Source organism: Lottia gigantea (genome assembly GCF_000327385.1).
Source record: "Lottia gigantea unplaced genomic scaffold LOTGIsca_34, whole genome shotgun sequence".
NCBI lineage: Eukaryota > Metazoa > Mollusca > Gastropoda > Lottiidae > Lottia > Lottia gigantea.
The window spans coordinates 1236657-1256652 of NW_008709146.1; the positions used below are offsets into that span (position 1 = coordinate 1236657).

A 19996-nucleotide genomic window follows, 5' to 3' on the forward strand; every position below is an offset into this window, starting at 1 on the left:
GATATCCTAACACACCAATCTCTCAGAAATGCTAACAAAACAGTGTGCAAGGGTAATTTTGCTATAGGATATGATGTGTGCAAACACAAAATATAACAACGAAATTTTACCATCATGGAAGAGGGGTGTTCCCAATTCGACAAACCCTAATGCATTGCCCTTGTAATTTTCAGATGTAACATCTACCAGAGACATGCACCTCAAACAACCCCATCTACAGATATAGTTCGTCCTTTTCGTATATGTTTGTTAATAATGAGGTCATTATATAATAAATGGGACTTTTGGAATAGATAAGACAGTATCTGATGCTACCTACCAATTTTCGACGTTGGTGGTATCCAGATTATAGTTCGTGATGTTTATATTCTTACCATCATTGTCGCTTTGGCTATCAAGAACCATTTACAACAAAACCGTCTGGTTTTACTTCAGTTATAAGGTTAATGAACTAGTATACTCAAAAATATATCAAAGGGCGAGTTATGCAATTAACGAAAAACGCGGGCTACTGTTTTGGTCAGCAACAATGTAGTCGTTGGAATCTGGGTCAGAGATGATATAAAGTCAAATAAATGTATTTAATTAGTACGATGATTAACTCGAGCAGTACAAGTACTAATAATACTATAAACTAATTTACTACAACTTCTAGACGTTCACAATAGCTGACTTTTACCCTTTCATACTATTTATTCATTCACCAAATCAGATTGAATTAATTAATTGGATCACATTTATTAACAAACTGACACAAGTAGCCTCACAGATGAGCCACTTTAGGTGAAAAGACCAAATAAAGTGAATGTGATCACAATGTTGTGTGTCAATACCAGAGAAATTGGTCGGGTATGTTTGAACGTATTGTCTGTGTAAGACGATAGACGATCAATATTACAAGCCAACTTCAACTTCTGTCAAATGACTAGTAACAGAATAAGTGAATAAGACCCGCTCCATATTACCTCAGTGATGCAAATTGAAGTAAATTGGTTCCGACAGGTTGCCTGAGCGTACATAACTTTATTTTAAGTAGACTTGGTTGAGATAGTTTCTAGAGGTTTTTGATTTAGTTATCACATGTTGAGTTACATCTTCTACGACACGATTTGAAAGGCAATGAGAAGTTTCGAGGGGATTTGATCATATTAGATTGTATTCTATAAAATGTATAATATAATTATTCTACTTTATAATTCTTCGGTTGTTTTCACATATTAATATCTATTTTTAATACCCTATGACACAAAATCCGTTAATTCAAATGTTTGCAGGAAAATACCTTCAATAACAAACTTCAATTATGTATGGCCTACATTTTATTCCAAAACCATCCATATAAAATACTTATATGACACAAAATAAAATGCTCAGCTCTTGTGTTCCACTATTGGTTAATGAGGACAAGATACGCGATATGGTGTGCAGTTGGACAATTTGGGTATCCCTCTTTGAAGGTCAAAGGCACAGTGTAGCACAAATGGACCTTGGCAAATGGTCCAATTCGAACGGGAGAGGGGTGGACTGGACTAAAGTCGTAAACTGTTCTCAAGATGTTCCATCATTATTTTCAAATTCAAATTATGATCACTATATCGGTTGCCTCCGAGTACATTGCGTCTTATATGTCTAGGATTCTAGTGTTTTGTTCATGAGGCAAAAATAGTATGTGTAAGACAAGGCTGATTACAGTTGAAGTACTAGAAGAGTAATTACAGATTTAACACTTGTCCATACCATTTGTTCTAATGGTTGGTTGAGCTTTTGGCGTTTTAACGGCTATTTAGACAGGATTAAATCTAATTCCCTGGAAAATCTTATGAATAACATCAGGCACTTACAGAGTTTTTTGTGTGGCGTAAAAAAGTCTGATGGGTTATCTGCAACAATTTCAGATTTTTCTTGGGTATTTTGTGTTGTATTGTTTATCGATTGTGGAAGATCTGTGTAATGTCATCTGAAAGTGTATTCTGACAGGTTAAGAGCAGTAAACTTCCTTATCTGAATGTATACAGTTTGTCCATATATTATAGATTGTTTGGCTGATTCTTCCGAGATAAGATATAGTTTTTGTTACAACAGAATTATGATATATTGCGCTGTTTAAGATAATATTCACATTTGAAGGTTGACAAATCTTAGAGTTCGGTTACATGATTTGTTGTATGTATGGTATTACTAATAAAGAAGATATTATCTTCATATCATAAACATTTCATTTGTGAAGACTTTATTATGGACATGTAAAAATTCTAGGGAACGCATGCGGCTGCTCTATACTGGTATACCGTATCCATTAGTCCACTTTGTGCAGAAAAGTAAGACGTAAAACCCCCTTTATTTCATTTCTATAGAGGTATCGGCTACTATAGTTTTGAATCAGCTTAAATGTAACGTAAATAATCCAAACTTTATGGATAACCTTGTGTCTGAAAGACCTGTATATAATGTGCAATATCTGATAAAAAAAATGCCATTCATTGCTTATCTAAAGTAGATCTGATAGTTAACGTATGTTTAATCTCTTTGTTCTAGTTGTGGTATTTTACTAGCAAGCCGTATTGATTGTTATCCTATTAGGACCTTCATTCTATCTTTTCTTCCTCATTATCTTGTCATACTGAATTGATGTGGAATGAGAGACCACCGAGATCAACCTTACATCTTGTTTGGGTCGTATTCTATCTCCCTTGTGGAAGATCATTTTGAACTCAAATCCTCTAAGTGGCGGTTAAGAGTTAAAGTTTCCTGAACGTCTTAAGATTGAAGCAAGAACTGTCTAGTCATATTAGATGAAATATACATTTTGTTACATGAATGTTTAAGAATTTTCAACGTTATTTACATGTTTTCGTGATTCATAAATAGCAGCCTCGCTTCGTATTCTTTTCTAATATATTTTTCCTCTGTCACAGGTGTGCTTAAACGAATTGCAAAGGGCCTTTAAAGTGGGCAGATGCCACCTTGAGCAGTGTAAAAAACACGAACACAAGACAGCTAAGAATACATAGATATTGGTGTTGCATTTATGTTGTTTATTTTAAGCTCAAAGACATCATTCAAGGAAAACAGTTACTGACAGTTCATTTGAATAAACCAACCAATAAAGGGATTATGACCAAAAACAACATTATCTAAGACAGTATCTTTGAAGTCAGTTAACCAGAGCCTCGGATGGGGAAGTACTTTGTCTTCGTTCTGTACTTATGTATCGAGGTTTCATAGTACATTTGATGGATATATTATAGATTTGATATTGTATTGTCGTATGAAATCCAAACGGAGTTTTGCTTTACGGAATAATGTGAGACTCTTTCAAATAATTAGATACACCTTGATTCGTCTGATAAAAGCAGTGACTTAAAAGAAAATCTAATTTATTCCGCCAGTCTTCAACGTGATGTTAATATGCTTATTCTAATACTATTATCTTATTATCTGTCTCTTCTTAGACTGTCGACAATTCCTTTAATCTTAACCGTTGGCAGTGGAATCATCTTGACCTTGATAATGGCATCCACGTAAACCTTTGACCATGGCGAAAGCAATTTATAAGTTCGGATCAAATATTATCATTATTCATGAATTACCATTTACATGATTCCCCCTTGTCATCATATTGTAATCGGAAATGCACCTGTTAGACAGGGAATACTGATTTTTTGAAAGCATTTCGGATTCATATAATTGGTTTCCATTACAAGACACTGGTGATCGTTCTCTTAAGGACGTCGGCGCCCATTGATCCAATCGTATATGCAGCAGCAGTCATTGGAACTCTTATGAACCCTTGCTTGATGGCATTTTTTAAAAAAAATAGTCAGATTACTCTGGTATCCATGGAGTCTTTGATTACACATGGCACAGACAAAAAGCTTCTGTAGAGATGAGGATGAATTTCAAAACAGAAATTTTCAATCTTTAAATCTTCGACAAGGAGTTTACAATGGCAACTGTGATATATAGAAAATTCCAGACCAAGGCAATTCTTACTGGCCTGTTATTGACACTGTTTGTTTGGAGATCGAAAGGCTTGAACTGAACATGTAAAGGCATTTATTCAGATTCATTGAAAGTTGTTTGAATGGTAAACACGGCGAGAAGTTCTACAATAGAATAATATGAATGTGTCTATTTATGACAAGACGTAATCTTGTCCTTGCTAAAAGCTGATTAGTTCAGTTTCACGACCGACATCAATCCGCCACACAGTCGTATTGAGATTTTTTTATGTGTTACTGATCTTTGTCTCTTTATACTATTCCAATCACCTCGGTCCCAATGGGTGTAGTATTTCTCTTTAATCAAACCCTAGTGATTCATCCGTAGAAAATCAGCATAAAACGAACATCGTAAGATGAGTTAAACAGCAATTGATGAAATCCTAGCTCTGATTACAGTTTTATTTAATGTTTATTTGAAAAGGGAATGGGTTTTGTCTGTCTGTAATGATGATTAAGTGTGATAGAATTATTTCAACTCTTTCTAACAGGTTTATATTTCATAGCAAGTGCTAGATATATATTATGTCATAAAAATGTCAGATGTGTAATAAGCAAATATAATATTTCTTACCTACTATACATACAGACCACAATTTCTTTACTCACAATGGACTATGATATGTTAAAATTTAAAAATTATAGAGCATTGTTCAGCAAAAAAACAAACATAATAACATAATGCTTACAGCTAATGTTTCATGCTTTAAAAGAGATTGCGTTTTGATTTATTTCTTATATAGATTAAGCAATTTAGTTGAGGATATATATATACCCCTGTCGCCCCTTTAAATTCACTCTAATAACCCAGACCGATCTAATAGAACCTAGTTATTTCATATTTTATGTTTTAATTATACTAGGTCATAGGTGAATTCTATAAGCAGACGACTATGATGGAATGGTAGTATAATGGACATTATTTTCAGATTATGGGTTTGGACATAATTATCATTGAAGGCAGCCCAATTTTTAACAATTTGCTATTATCTATTACAGGTGGTATAACGTTGGAACCAAGTTTTGATGTACCAATGGTAAATGTTACAGTTAAAGAGGGAACGACGGCGATTTTACCATGTTCAGTTAAATTTCTAGGGAAACATCAGGTAACTGTTTCTTTCTTTTTTTGTAGACAAAATCTATATTTATTTACAGTGGGTAAGTTAAGTGCTTTGGGGTTGAGTTGACCCAAAAATTACCAAGTCATTTCACAGTTCGTACTGTTACTGTAGTGATATATGTACTAATATTAATTTTTTGATATAAATCGGGTTTGATGTGAGGATTGTAAAAACAGTATTGTATTATGGATTATATGTCACACTTTTATGATAGAACGGATTAAAAGTATTACGACAGTCTTGTTCGATACGATCAAAATTTTGTTTTCAAATATTTCTTCATTCCTTTAGGCTTTCACTATCTTTAATTTCATCGCCTTAACCTACAACCATTTCAATTTTTTCCTGTGAAGTCCTAACATTATCCGTCATATGAATTGAGAGCCTTTTTATATTTGGACATATTTGATGTGTTTTTCTTCTCGGTGGAAATTTAACTGTCAGATATGATTGGGTTCATGATATCATCGATCAATACACAAAACTATTCTAATTAGACGTATTGTTAATACAAGCAGGACCCCTGGTATAGAAACAGAATGTATAGCTTTCCAATATTTCATGATATTTTTTAATATAATGCATATTTTCAACTCGGCTGACAAAGATGGTGGAGTATTTTTTTATTTAATTAATTTTGTCTTGTACAAAAAATTACAATATATTATAAAGAAGCATAAAACACCTTACTTCGGATCAACGGTTAAAATAAATGCAATTAGCACTTTGCTCCAAACTGCTTGGTGTGTTGTTAGTTAGGAAAGTCATACTCACCTTTCAAGGACACCTGATGCCAATTGCAACTGGAAACTATCGACTGGAAAATCCACATTGGCACTTAAGATGATACCAGATGGTTAACTTATTATAGTAATTCCTTAGTTTAAAGACATCCCTCCTACAAATCATTAAAATTCAGCTCTCCTGTTACTTTTTCCATGGCTAGGAATATAAATTAGGCGTTGAATGTTGTATTTGTAATTGAAGAGATGTTTACGATCTAAATATGAACTTAAATGCCACATGTTTGAGTAAATGGCACGATTCAGACATAAAATGGCGCAAAGGACTTGAACTGACTGAAGGTCATAACAAGCAATCAGAGCTGAAAGAACGAAATGCAATTTCAGAATGCGACAAAGACAACCTAATGTCACAGAAATCAAACCTTTGAAAAATAAATCTCAGAATAACATTTAGATCTGTTTCGTGCTCGTCTGACATCCCCCGGCTATAGCCACTCTAATTATATGTTTCCTTTAAAACATCTTGTATTAAACCAAATATAATCCCAATAAAATTCCAAACTGTGTTTTAGTAACAGTAAGTGTTAAGATTGTCTACCTCGTAAAATATATCGCCTAATTAGATATTATTAAAGTTTTTCAAACTTCGCTCGCTTTAAAGGAAATCATAATCCTTTATTGAGATGGAAATTTCAGAGAGAACATAAAGCATTGACATCTAAGGCACGTGCAAGTTCCTTCCTAACCAACCTTTAAAACCATGCGTAATCCATTAACAGCGAAGCCTGGAACAATGTGTGTTCTTGATTAACAAGGACAGAGTTTGGTATGATACAACAGGGTATTATTACTCTGACACAACCATTTATCAAGTGTGTTCACGATACGAATGAGATTTTGGGAAGAGATGAATTAACAGAGTCTAATCGTTCAGATCGATTCGTATTAAAACATAAAACTAAACTAAAAGGAACTATTGGTCTTGGAGTTAAGCTGGAACACACCCAAAACGCAAAGTTACCATTGTTTTACATTGGGTTACCCATATTACTAGCACTTCAAACGTTTGCACAATGTACTTCCGTTTGGTTGGTTGGGGCCTATAATTATTCTAACCTACCCCCGTGGTCGATTGGTGTGCTTGAGATTTAATACAAATCGTCTACAACTGCATTAATTTTAAAATTAATAACCAAGGGAGATAATTAGAATATGATCTATTCAACGAACCAATCTGCGTTTACAAGATGTTATGACAAACAAATGTTTACACTTAAAAATTGAACTCGAATATATTTACTCATTCTGTTTTTCTTCACATGCCGTCTTGATTGAAACTTGCTAGATCTTCTCTGGCAAGAAATTTGTTTTTCAGAATAGAAATGGATTATTCTTGCAGTCTGTCACCTTCGATTACTTTTACTATTTCAATGTTTACCTCCAAGGCTGTATGTTCTTCTTTTACATTCACCAAACACCCAAGTTACATTCCTAATGACACCTTCCATTGTTACTCTAAAATTCTACCCATTAAATGAAACAAACCATTCTTATCTCTGTTGATGTTTACGCCTGAATGTCGTTAGTGGTTCGCTTTAGACTAGGGTGAGTCAGAAAACAAATAAAGTACATTGCTAATACTAAATATATCATGAACACTAGAAATATTTTCAATTAAATACTTACTTATACTTCAATAACTTTACAGTCTTTCTTATTTAACATTACATTTGTTTATGTTTTAAAACAATGGCTTGTTTCAGATCTGAGTAAAATTATAACCAATTTAGATGCGTTTTTTGTATTTGCGTGGGTTTACCTGATATGATTAAGATGTTGTTGGCAGGTCACTGATGTGGTGATCAAACTGGTTATTGAAATGTCAAATCAGAATCCATCTTGGAGAATTCACATATTATATCAGATTAATTAAAATAAAACCAAACTTCTTTCCGTTTTTTATTAGCTTTTATTTTTAATTTTACCACTTCAGTTCAGGTTTAAGGGCGCCGCATTGCACTTTCTTCCATTTGATGATACCGCAAGCCAAGTTCCTGAAATCTCCAACGCTAGGATTTTGTGACATGAACAAAAGGTGTATTCCGAGAAGCATTAGACATTAAATGCACCGAATGCAATGAGACTGATGTTAAATTAAGGTTATATTATTTATGATATATTTCGTATATGATACGAAGAAATGTTCATGTTTCAGGTAATATGGACAGATCAATGGTCTACATTGTTAACATTTGAAGATAGAAGAATAATAGATGACGAAAGAATTAGCGTAGAAAGACCCTTTACCAAAGATTGGAATCTACATATCCGCCATGTTAAATATGGTGATCAGGGAATTTATAACTGTCAAATTAACACAAGTCCTGTCAAAATAAAAACAGTTAATTTAAAAGTACAGGGTAAGTATATTTTAAATTTTTATCCTTACAATTTAGGACAATTATTGGTGCAGAAAAGTAAGACGTAAAACTCCATTAATTTTTTCATTTCTATATTAAGCAAGAAAAGAGTTGATTTTCAAGAACTATGGATAATGAACAATTGATAATTCAAAGTGGGACAAGGGGAAACATTCGTCAAGACGGTGCGAAATGCATTGGTGACCAAAGACTGAAGTAAATCAGTGATGTCGAAGGGGAAATGTGTATCACGCTTCATTACCCTTGACTTACATAATTGTCATAACACGAAAGAAATTGATTTAGAATACAAAACATTTGTTTAGAATTAAATCTGGTTATTAATTCAAAGTAACATCATCAAGATAACAAGCCTTAATTCTACTTCCGGTATTGATCGACAATTTCTTGTGGCAACTTCAATAAAATTAACATGGTGACGGAATTAGTTATTTATTTTTCTAGAAATTAATTAGCGAAATCACTTCATCCTCATTCTACTTTGTTTATTTTTCTTCTTTCTTTCCGGATTCAATAATTCGATACGACCACTTTTCTATTGTCGATTGCCAAAGGTACCAATTTCCTTGGTAAACGAATAACACTACTTCAGTTTCCAATACCACTAACACTTGTTAAAAAACCTTGAACAATATCAATGGAGTGATTTGACCTTTCTCCACTTCATGACTTCCATGGAAATTAATGTTGTGGTAGTGGAAATGCATTAAAAATGGGCATTTTTAACATATATTTTAACATTGGACATAACATTTTAAAGTTTTTGAATATAAAAATCATGGCCTGTCAACGAATTCAACGGAACAAAGAATAACTTATTTGGACTATTTCTTCGTGCGCAATAATTTAACCGAATATTTATTCAATGCTAATTAGAAGAAATGAACTTGTATTGTAAAGGAGCGGAAGTGAACGAGTCTGTTTTCACCAACTGTAATTAACTAGATATAGATTGTCACCAATTTACCATTTCTTTACAAGTCAGAAATGAAACAATTTTTATTCAGCTTTCACCCAGTAACATGTAATTGTATTTTCTCGCTGACTCAATTGGCTTTATAGAGAAGAACTTTTATTAGTTTTATACGATCAGATCAAGTGTTTAAGGGTGGCAGTTTAGAGGCTAAACCGTTTATTTTCAACATAAACTAGATTATTTTATTACGCACCTTGTCTCTCTTATATTCTTTAGTCTGTGTTCACTGAATACCAGATTATTTAGATTCTTATTAACCTTTTTCACCTTTTTGTACGTTTATTTCAGCAGAATAGTATTGCAAAGTGACTTAATTTACTCCATACACTACTATTTTGCAATATATTGGGCTTTGTTTTTAGGAAAAAAATTGGATAATATACTACTTGGATCCAGAAATTAATGAGCTTTCAGAAATGTTTTTTAATTGTCATACCAAGTGGTTGATCTCGATGTGTTCACATATGCCATCTTTAACGTGTACGAATTTCAAGAAATTGTCTTTATCAAATATGAGAATGAATATGTATTTTGAAGCCTTTCAGGTCTATTCAATTAAAAAAGTAAAAGAATTCACTAAGTAAAGAACTATTCCCGAGTCCATCATCCACCCTGATAATCACGTAACAATTTTTTTTATACATGTTTAATCAGTAGACATATGTCTGTTTTCTTCTTTCAGTTCCAGCCACTATCATTCACCATTTATCATCGGAGGATCAGACGGCGAGAGAGGGCGACACTGTGACCTTGACATGTAATGTCACGGGTATTCCCGCCCCTTCTGTCACGTGGTATAGACATAAATCCAGTGATAAGGGGTTCGAGAAAGAGAGTGAGTTCTGCCCTGGCACTAATAGTAAGATATTTTGTGTTGGTGCATTTCTGCATGCTAAAAAAAGAAAAAAGAAATCCCTAAATTCCAGACCCAGAGTTTGACACCAAATTGTATGAAAATCCACCGCCTTACAGGTTTCGTGAACAAATATAAAGACAGGCTACAGTATCTATTCTTGAAATATGCACGTGCATTTTATATTTCTATTGATAAGATTAATTGTCAATTCTACCCTAACTACGAATTTCAATATTTAAGTTGCTAATGTATTTGGTGGTAAGTTAGTCCTGAACATACTCTTGGATTTTTAACATTTTACCTTTTTATCATGTATTTCAACTTTGTCAAAAAATCCATTTGCCTGACCTATTTACAAAACAAATTCATTTTAATTGACTCGCAATTTCCATCATAAAATATAAACTCATACCAGCAAAATATTTTAAAAGCTTGAACTTTTTTAAGATTCCTTATTTTGTATGATCTGGTAGCAAAAAATACTTTTTAGAAACATTTCTTGATTTGTTGCATGCTTAATAATCTAGTTACTACTAACACAATTTTACTAACAATTCTCATCCAGGTTTGCATGTTTCATATCTCGCAAACAATTATTATAGTAAATACTTCGTTTTACGGAAACATGTCCAAATTGTAACTCACAAACTCGATTACAAATAAAAATGACACTTTTAAAGGTTATTGAAACAAAATTATGAAATTGGGTCTTTTCAGAGAAACTCATTAGCGTTTGTTTGAAATGTGTGGGGCGCCCTCGGAATATGCTGGGATGCACAAGTTTAAGGCTTTTTATGTTCAGAGATCTTTCATGCAACCCTTCAAAATCTCATACCGTCATACCAATCACCCCATATAACCATATTTAGCATTATCCTAACTTCAACTAACTCTTCCCGATTACTAACAACTTTTCATCACCACCAATAAAACGCACGACCTTCTTCTTAAACTGAACAAATTTAATCTTCTAAGATGAACTTTCCATCACCCTTTTGAATGTTAGAAAGAGTCAAACAAATCTCATCACATTTTTTAACTTTGTAGATTAGACAAGTTTTTAGTCTTGCTTTCCAATTTTCAACATAATAAAAATGATTAAAAATATTTCCTGATTGTCTCCATCTTGGTTATTAAACAGAAACTAGAAAAATTGTATTCGACTTAAATAATACATTTACGATTGGCTACATCTGCTGTCAGAAAGCTGAAAGCCTTTATGCCTCGTCCCTTCTATTTTAGGAATAGGAATCAGTGGTGAGGTGCTGATAATACACAATGTGAGTAGATATTGTGGAGATACTTATGAATGTGTTGCTTTTAATGGTGTTCCTCCAGCTGTCAGTAAAAAGATTAAAGTCGGTGTTGAATGTGAGTACAAGAAACGTAAAACAAAATCTTGTGTATAATTTGTAGTTTAGTGGAACTTATTGAAAATTAAACTTATGTCTAAATGGTTTGCCAAAATAGAGATATTATCTTTAATTGTAGATTAGATGCCCAAAATTTTGCTTTAATGCTTATAATATTCGTCCGAATTCAGTAAATTCACCTTTGGAATTTATTTGTGCTAAGGTTGGAGAAAAAGTCATTTTTACTAATGCTAAATTCATTAGTTTTGTTATATTTTGCAGTTCCACCAGAAGTTCGACTGCCTAATAAACGAATTGGACAGATAGTTGGTAAAGAGACAATATTAGAATGTGTTATTACAGCTTATCCACAAGCAGTTAGTGTGTGGTTATGGGAGGGTATGGAACTCAGTAATGGTCGGAAATATCGTATAGAAATATATGATGAAGGTGAACATACCATAACTTTAAGTTTACGAATACGAACTTTAGATTATTCAGACTTCGGACGGTATAGTTGTATGGCTTCCAATCCATTAGGAACAGATAAAGAGGAAATGGTGCTATATGGTATGTACTTTAAGTTGTTTACAGTATTCCAAATAAAGCTTTGGAAGCGCAAGTGCTTTTCAGTTAATTTGTGTTTAGATCTAGAAGTCGTAACGGTCTAGTTTTTGATACAACCCCCAATTTTTGAGAGAGATTTTAATAAGTTGCTTCTCAATTTGATGCAAATCTGTTCAATATCTCTTGATATTTTGAACATTGTTTAAACAATCAAAGGCCAGTTCATTTCACATATTTGAATGTTATCTGGGATGGCAACTTTAAGTGTGAAACGAGATGAATTGGCAGGTTTTTGATGCTGTACTGGATCATATATTATCACTATAATTACTAGGATCAAATGTTAACACTTTAATTACTGATAATAAAAAGAAAGTGGAATATTGTCTCCAATCAATCTAATATAAATATTAACAGTTATTTTATACCGTATTTTTATTATCGCATTATGATCAGGATAGTTATATGATATAATAACTAATTTTAAAGCTAATCAAAGCACAGTATAATTTACTCTGTCTACAGCATGATTTTAAGGTATTATTTCTAGACAATTTTCGTTATGTTGGGCTTCAATCGCTGTAGGGAGAAGAGTAAGAAAAACAATAATGATGTATGAATATTAAGCTATTGTAAATGTTTATTTATTCGTTTGTGTAAGAAGTTCTCTTGACTCATGGCAGTTTTAAAAAATTACTTAATTAAAACTGTTAGCCTGAACTTTATTGGGTAGATTCCAATTTTAAAGCATAGATTTTGCGAACTTGTTTGTTAAAGTTGTACATGTACAATTAAAGGGGAAGTCTGATTTTAGGATGGAAAAGTAAGGTGCTCATGAAAACTTTAGACCAAAACCTAGAAAAATGTGACCCTAAGCCTGTTTGAAAGTTTTTAACCAAAATATCCTACCGTTCATTTTCAAAACACCAAAACCACGACAAATTAAACTTTTGATAATTCATTAATATATCTTTTCAGATTATACTGCCCACAGATCAACGACACCTGCTACTACCCCTGTTCCTATTCCAACTACAGTCAGCACCAAAATAGTAACATTATACCCGCATGCGACTATGGGTCCACTTAAACCACCGTATATTCACCCTAATAATTACGATAAATACGAGAATACAGATATGGATTATATTACCCAACGACCCCGAGGAACACCATACCCCAGTCGACCTGTACACGCCGGTAAAAGTTTTTCTGCCTCCAAATCGACCAATCATAAGCTGTGTATCGGCAATCTCATGCCATTATGTACGTTCTTTGCCAGTTTCAATTGTTGCAGAAAATGGATACTGTAGAATTGGGGTCGCATTGTTTCCCTTTTTCTCGAAATAATATAGCATTATCACATTATCTTGATTTTGAAACAAGTTGAACAAAAATATATTGAGACAATTCGTTTCAATTGGCTGTAGTCGACAGGCTTATATATTGTTAAAAATATTAATTAAAGGTATCCATTTTCTTCGACAAAATGTTTCATTCTTCACAGTAATGCACATGATGTTACACTTCTTTTCAAAACTCACCGTCGTGTATGAACTATTATGATTTGGAATATACTGATACTGATTTTCAATCCATTGCTGAGTATGTTTTTGTCACAGGAATAGTTTACCTAAGGAGCAAACAAAATTGCATTACTTTTCGAAAGTTATACATATTTTGAGGGAATTTCGAAATGAAAAGAAATACTCATTCGTGTTATATCTTCAAACTTCTATCTTTTGCATTTCAGGTTCAGCGGCGAAAACTTTAGAATCGACTATGATTGACAATTGTTGTTTAACCACGCCCTCCACATACGTCATAGCAATAAGTTTTGTGTTCTTTCACCAAATTCTACGAGATATGTTTCACTGACACCAACTCTTATCTTTCTAAAATCTTTCTGGAAAAATTCTAACTCAGTTTTTAATACACACGAACTGAATTCTGTGTGATAGAACATCTTAAACCTTCTAATTTGTTTTAAAATGACATCAAATTTTAAATGGGACACAAAATTTGGTATGTAAAATGGATCGCATTAGAGGAATCATTTCATGTGCTATATAAGGAATAACGGTATCAATCATTATAATCAATATTGCTTTAAGATATGTGTTGATCGCAGTATTGTGATATGTAAAAACTTGTAAATACAACATTTTATAATTGAGGTGCACGAAATACATCACAATCACCAACAAAGTTGAAGCAATCGCTACTGCTAGTGTGGAAAAGAATGAATGATACAAAAACAACAGTTAAAAGGAATATTATAATAAATTCCTCACATATGAGAAAAGAAAGTTATGTAGAATTTTCACTACATTCCTGGTCTATTGTACCGGTGACAATGAATGGTGATTGTTGAGACTAAAGTAGCATATATATGCGATCGACTTGATATTGACTTCTCAAAGGCTGTGGGCACACGAACAATCTTGGTCACCGTTTTTTGTCGACGACTAAAGTCTTGTCAAGAGTTTCACAGACCGGTTGCGGGTACACGAGGAGACAAATATCAAGCTGGTCTGATGTAAATCCTGGCAACGCGATAATCTTGCCATGGGAGTCATGGCACGCGTGAAATTCGAGTAGGCTACAAAAAGCGTGTGCGTGTGTTCGTGTGTCCGCCCCATAAGAAATACTAGAGGCCATACCCTAGTATATGTTTTTTTTTTTATATAAAGTGAAATATGTGCAATAATATGTTCACTTCTACTAGTGTAATATGTTGTATACGTTGTGTGTTTTATCTGCTTAATTTTAGTATGTATACAAGATCACTTCAATAGCCCGTTGAAGCCATTTACCACGAGATTCATTCTTAACCTTTTTTAAGTTTCGCCCATTCGAGTCAGAGGCAAAGGAGAAGGTTTTAGTCATTTTCACATGTTCGTATTGTTCTATTTGCTGCAGAAAAAATTTCCATAGATAATGTTACCCACTGATATTACTGATATTCACATTATTTATTATTATAATTATTCATATACTCACTGTATAATTTTGTATATAAATTATATCATATCATATTTAGGCTAGAATAACGTATTTTAACGATTGGAACATCATTAACGCTGGAACAGCCTTGGAATAATCCAAAGTATTTCAATAAATAATCAGATTGGGAATTTTTCCAATTTATAATCATCAAGGGAGATAATAATAATTCAATCCTTGTTTAAACAGCATATAATATTAGTATTTAAAAAAAACCTTACATAAATGTTTTTCTTTCAAAAATATAGCAAAGCGTCTTTTTTGAATGACCTTACAATCTGTACTCTTTGTGCTATCCTGTAATTTAAGGACAATCATCTCGTTTCTGAAAGTTTTCAATGACTTCGACATGTATGTCGATGAAATTCTTTACTTTTATTTAAATGAAGGACCAATTTAGACGAAGTAATATCAATGTTTTTTTTTAAATAATTTAAATATATAAACCTGTTCATAATCTGTTATTATTATTGTGTAAATAGTATGGTAGTTTAGAATGATTATATTATTATTATTATTATTATTATTATTATGTCAGCCAAAGATTAAATCGTTGCAAATAAATCATTTCGTTTACACATATTTTTGTTGTGCTTTATCAGAGGTACTTCGTGCATAATCATCGTTCTCGATAGTATTATGATGTTTTGCACAGTGATTTTATTTTCAATTTTCTTTAACAAGGTTGTGGGACCGTCACGCCATGACGTTCTGGTCAGCGTTCTACAACGTTTGAGGAAACGGTTATCGTCCATGGTCGCTGGGAAAGCGCCGGAAGCGCCGCAGGTAGTGTTTTTCAACGTTTAATTTTAAACGCTAGAGAACGCCGAAGAACGATCATGGAACTCTTTACTAACGTTCGCCGAACCTTGTACGCGTTGGTTGGTATTAATCGTTTGCTTTTTTCGTCTTGGCGGCACGATGTTCACTGTTCAATCTCAGAAGAACAACTGAATCCACTACGATTTTTCATCGTTTTATATCCGTTCGACTATAAAACCCACACGCCAGCAAAACGCTATTCTGTCGTTATTCACACGTTAGTCACACGCCAGTGACACGTCAGCACACGCTAATGGTTTTCATGGGTAGGCCTATCTTACTTGGTCGCTGTTACACGCTCCTCATGCGTTAGTCACACGTTAATCACACGCCAGATGTGTCCACCCTAAAACGCTCGAAAATTGAACGATTAGAACGATGTCCAGAACGTTATGGTGTGAAGGACCCTTTAGATTTTAATATGCCTAAATCTACGCAAATGAAATAAAGTAGGCCTACCTAGTCCAAAGATCTTTCGCAATGCCTACGAATCCACGTCAAGGCATTAGCCACACTCAGACACCAGTTCCAAATATCTGAGCAACCTTGAGTTTCATTTATAGTAGGCCTAATGGTTCCTGGCTCAAAATATTATTAGGTCATTTTTACAGGGAACATTCTTGGTCAAACCAAATCAAAGTGTTTGAATAAAAATATGGATATGGTAAATTTATGGTTCAAGGGAGATAACAGGTTCAATTCTTACTTTTTAGGGCAAGATAACGGTGATAACCTACACGATGCTAATCCATATTTGTTAATCGATAAATTTCTAAAACATAAGAAAAGATAGCTTGCTAGGTAATTTAACAACTAGTCAGCAACACGTTGATGTATTAAGAAAAGTTATAGTTGGCGATAGTGCTGGAGGCCATGTAAACCTAATTTGAAATAACGAACTGGCACTTTGATGTAGTTGTCTCCCTTGAACTGGTTGTTGAAATTCAAAACAAACGGTAATCATGTTAAATATGTTCTCTTCTTTATTAGTCGTTTAGTTCATGAGTTAAAACTTTAGTTTTTTCTTTTACGTAAGGCTTCACAGAAACATTCGTTATTGGTGTTTCCATTTGTCATAGTTTGATTACCTCAAAACGTCGTATATGAATATGAATGTGTTTCTGTCGCTTATGACTTTAAACTACCGAATAAGATCAAATACTGCCAAACACTATCCAGCTGGCTTTAAACGTAGATTCGTGTAAAGCACAATATATTCAAAAGCGTGTAAAAAAATTAGCACAATAAATTTTAAAATAAATTCGTCGCTGTTATATATACATTACATGAAACGTTATGTTTTTTTTTTCTAAATGTATATTAAATTTAGGATTTCAGGACAATCATGTTTCATAGCTTTAGCAATTAGCATTCGGGTATGATAGCCATTTTTTAAATTAAATTCATTTTAGTGCCTATTTTGCTCAGTTAAACTAGCATACTAGATTCAAAATGCCATCATTTGGACAAATAGTGATTGGCCCACCAGCTACTGGAAAAACTACCTACTGTTGTGCCATGGCTTCACATTTGATCAAGAAAGAGAGAAAGGTAGCAGTGGTGAATTTAGATCCAGCTAATGACATTTTACCCTACAAACCAGCCATAGATATTGCAGATCTTATACAACTCTCAGATGTGATGGAAAATTTAAAACTTGGACCTAATGGCGCTTTAGTGTATTGTATGGAATATCTAGAGAAAAACGTTGACTGGTTATTAGAAGAACTCTCTAAAATCAAAGATAGTTATGTTCTGTTTGATTTCCCTGGACAAGTGGAACTCTTCACCCATCATCAATCTGTGAAGAATTTAGTAAATCTTTTACTAAAAGCTGACTATAGATTAACTTGTGTGAATTTGATTGATTCATTCTGTTGTAATGAACCTGGGAAATATATATCTGCATTGATAATATCATTAAATACCATGTTACAACTAGAACTTCCTCATATTAATATATTATCAAAGTTTGATTTATTTAAGAAGTATAAAACTGTAGTTTATAATGAAGAATTCTATACTGATGTATTAGATTTGAATTTTCTATTGGATCACTTGCAGGTAGGTTAAAAAGTTAAAGTATAATCTTTTCATGCCACTAGCCCAACAACCAACATATTATTATATATATCTTATATTTTTTTAGAAAAACATGTATCAGTAATTCATTTCATTTTTCAATAAATTGAAAATTTTTATGCCACTGTTTTGGTACCATTTCAAATACATTGGTTGGGATACCTATTGTGTGGACCTATCAGCAAATATGCTTAAATACAGATTGACTTTTGTGTGTTGGTCACCTTGAAATGATGATGAAAACACAGATACAAATAATTATGAATTAATCGTGTTAATGCCTTGCAGGATGATCCTGTATTTAAGAAATATAAAAAGTTAAATCAGAGTTTAATAGATGTTATTGAAGGTTATGGTTTAGTTTCATTTCTACCATTGAATCTGCAGGTAAGAGATGTTTATTGTAAGAGTAATGTAAGGGATATAACTGAATTGAAGGTTGAAAAAATATCAGACCACATCTAAAAAGTCATTAATGAGTTTATATCCACATTCGCATTTAGATTGTATCATGAAATTCTTTCTTTATATTACAGAAGAAAGAAAGTATAGAGTCAGTTTCAGCGGCTGTTGATAAAGCTAATGGTTTTGTGTTTGATAAAATATTATCATAGCATGGTACAGAATGTGATTACATTCTGTTGAAAACTCAATTCTGAGATAACTATGGTCAGAGAGAAATATAGGACTCAATACAGGTTTTGCCAATACGAGGGTTTGGTAACATGACTTTGGTCTAAGTGAATACTTAAATGCCATATTCGTTGGTCAATGGGAGGAATTCAGAAATTTGATAATGTCTACGCAGAGAACAAGAAGTTGTACAGGTAGTGGATCATTCCTTTGACTGTGCAGATGTTTAAAATAAATTGTATTCAATGTAAAGATTATTTATTTACGATAAATCAGTGGTATAATGACAACAGTGAACTTGTATGAGACAAAAAGTTCATCTTATAATAATTATATACACAATACAATAATAAAAACGCCTCTTCATATCCAACCAGGTTCACAATGATAATCTGGGAAAGCTTAATGGCTGTGTGTGTCAGTTGATAGTCACTGACATTTCTGTACAAAGCGCCTTATTGCATAAGTTACTTGCAGCGGCGCTTGTAGGGGTACAAAGGGTGGTTCATACTCTCAATTGTAGCCCAACTTCATTTCCTAAGAAATCAAAATATGATTTTATAGCCCGAATTATGTTTCAGAACCCACCAAATCAAATCTATTTTCAGAAATTCTTCGATGGAGAACCTTAATTCGTCTATGTACTTCCTCGCAGTCGCCAAATTCTTCATCTTCACCTCGACAGTTGTCCCCCATTATGTCAGTCTGCCCCTCATATATACACCTAGTTTCGGGAGGCTGGTGCCACCATTGTGCGACTCACAATTCTGGTTCATAAACACAATCCTTTATCATTTTCACACAAAGGTTCTAGCTGTCTATAGCACTTCTTTCTTTCTTATTGTTAAAAATCAGAAACATACTCTTGAACAATATCAAGATCCATACAATTTTGAAAACAACCAATGAAACGTCAGCGTAAATGTATATTACATGCTATTTATGTACACAATCTAACTTCTTCTATGATGATGTTGAGCAAACAGTACCCCTTGGTACATGATACCGTTGATTTCCATTGTAATGACTAATGAGCTATCTATTTCTGATCGACCATCATCTGTAAAGAGATTAGAAAGAATATTACAAACCCTGTATCTCTAAAGCAATTCAAAGATATATATATTCAGCATACTTATCCAACTTTGACTCTTGTCGATCCAATTTCCACCAATCTTATTTGCTGTTGAATATCGAAGTTTCAAAACACTGGGTATTATGGATCTGTTTTATAGCAGCCATCGAAAAAACAACAGTCGTGCAGATGGGACAATAAACCAGCATACCACACGATATGCTCGTTAAAGAACCCCAGGTTATCTAAAAAGAGTAGGATAATGCTGCTACTATCCTGACAAAGATACCCCCTGAACTATAATCAAGTTTTAAT

General features: G+C 33.2%; 2 protein-coding genes across 2 annotated transcripts; both read left to right on the top strand.

Annotated features, from left to right (window-relative positions):
* Positions 1-4933: 4933 nt before the first annotated feature.
* LOTGIDRAFT_120413 (hypothetical protein) lies at positions 4934-12167 on the top strand (the record flags this gene model as incomplete). Its single annotated transcript, XM_009058453.1, has 5 exons — positions 4934-5110; positions 8087-8291; positions 9971-10127; positions 11400-11515; positions 11779-12167. 5 exons carry the CDS (start codon positions 4934-4936, stop codon positions 12165-12167), a joined length of 1044 nt encoding a protein of 347 aa, XP_009056701.1.
* A 5176-nt stretch (positions 12168-17343) lies between these two features.
* Positions 17344-19666, top strand: LOTGIDRAFT_216644 (hypothetical protein; the record flags this gene model as incomplete). The annotated part of the gene is made up of 3 exons (XM_009058454.1): positions 17344-17955; positions 18262-18360; positions 18510-19666. 3 exons carry the CDS (start codon positions 17344-17346, stop codon positions 18585-18587), a joined length of 789 nt encoding a protein of 262 aa, XP_009056702.1. The 3' UTR covers positions 18588-19666.
* Between the last annotated feature and the right edge of the window lie 330 nt (positions 19667-19996).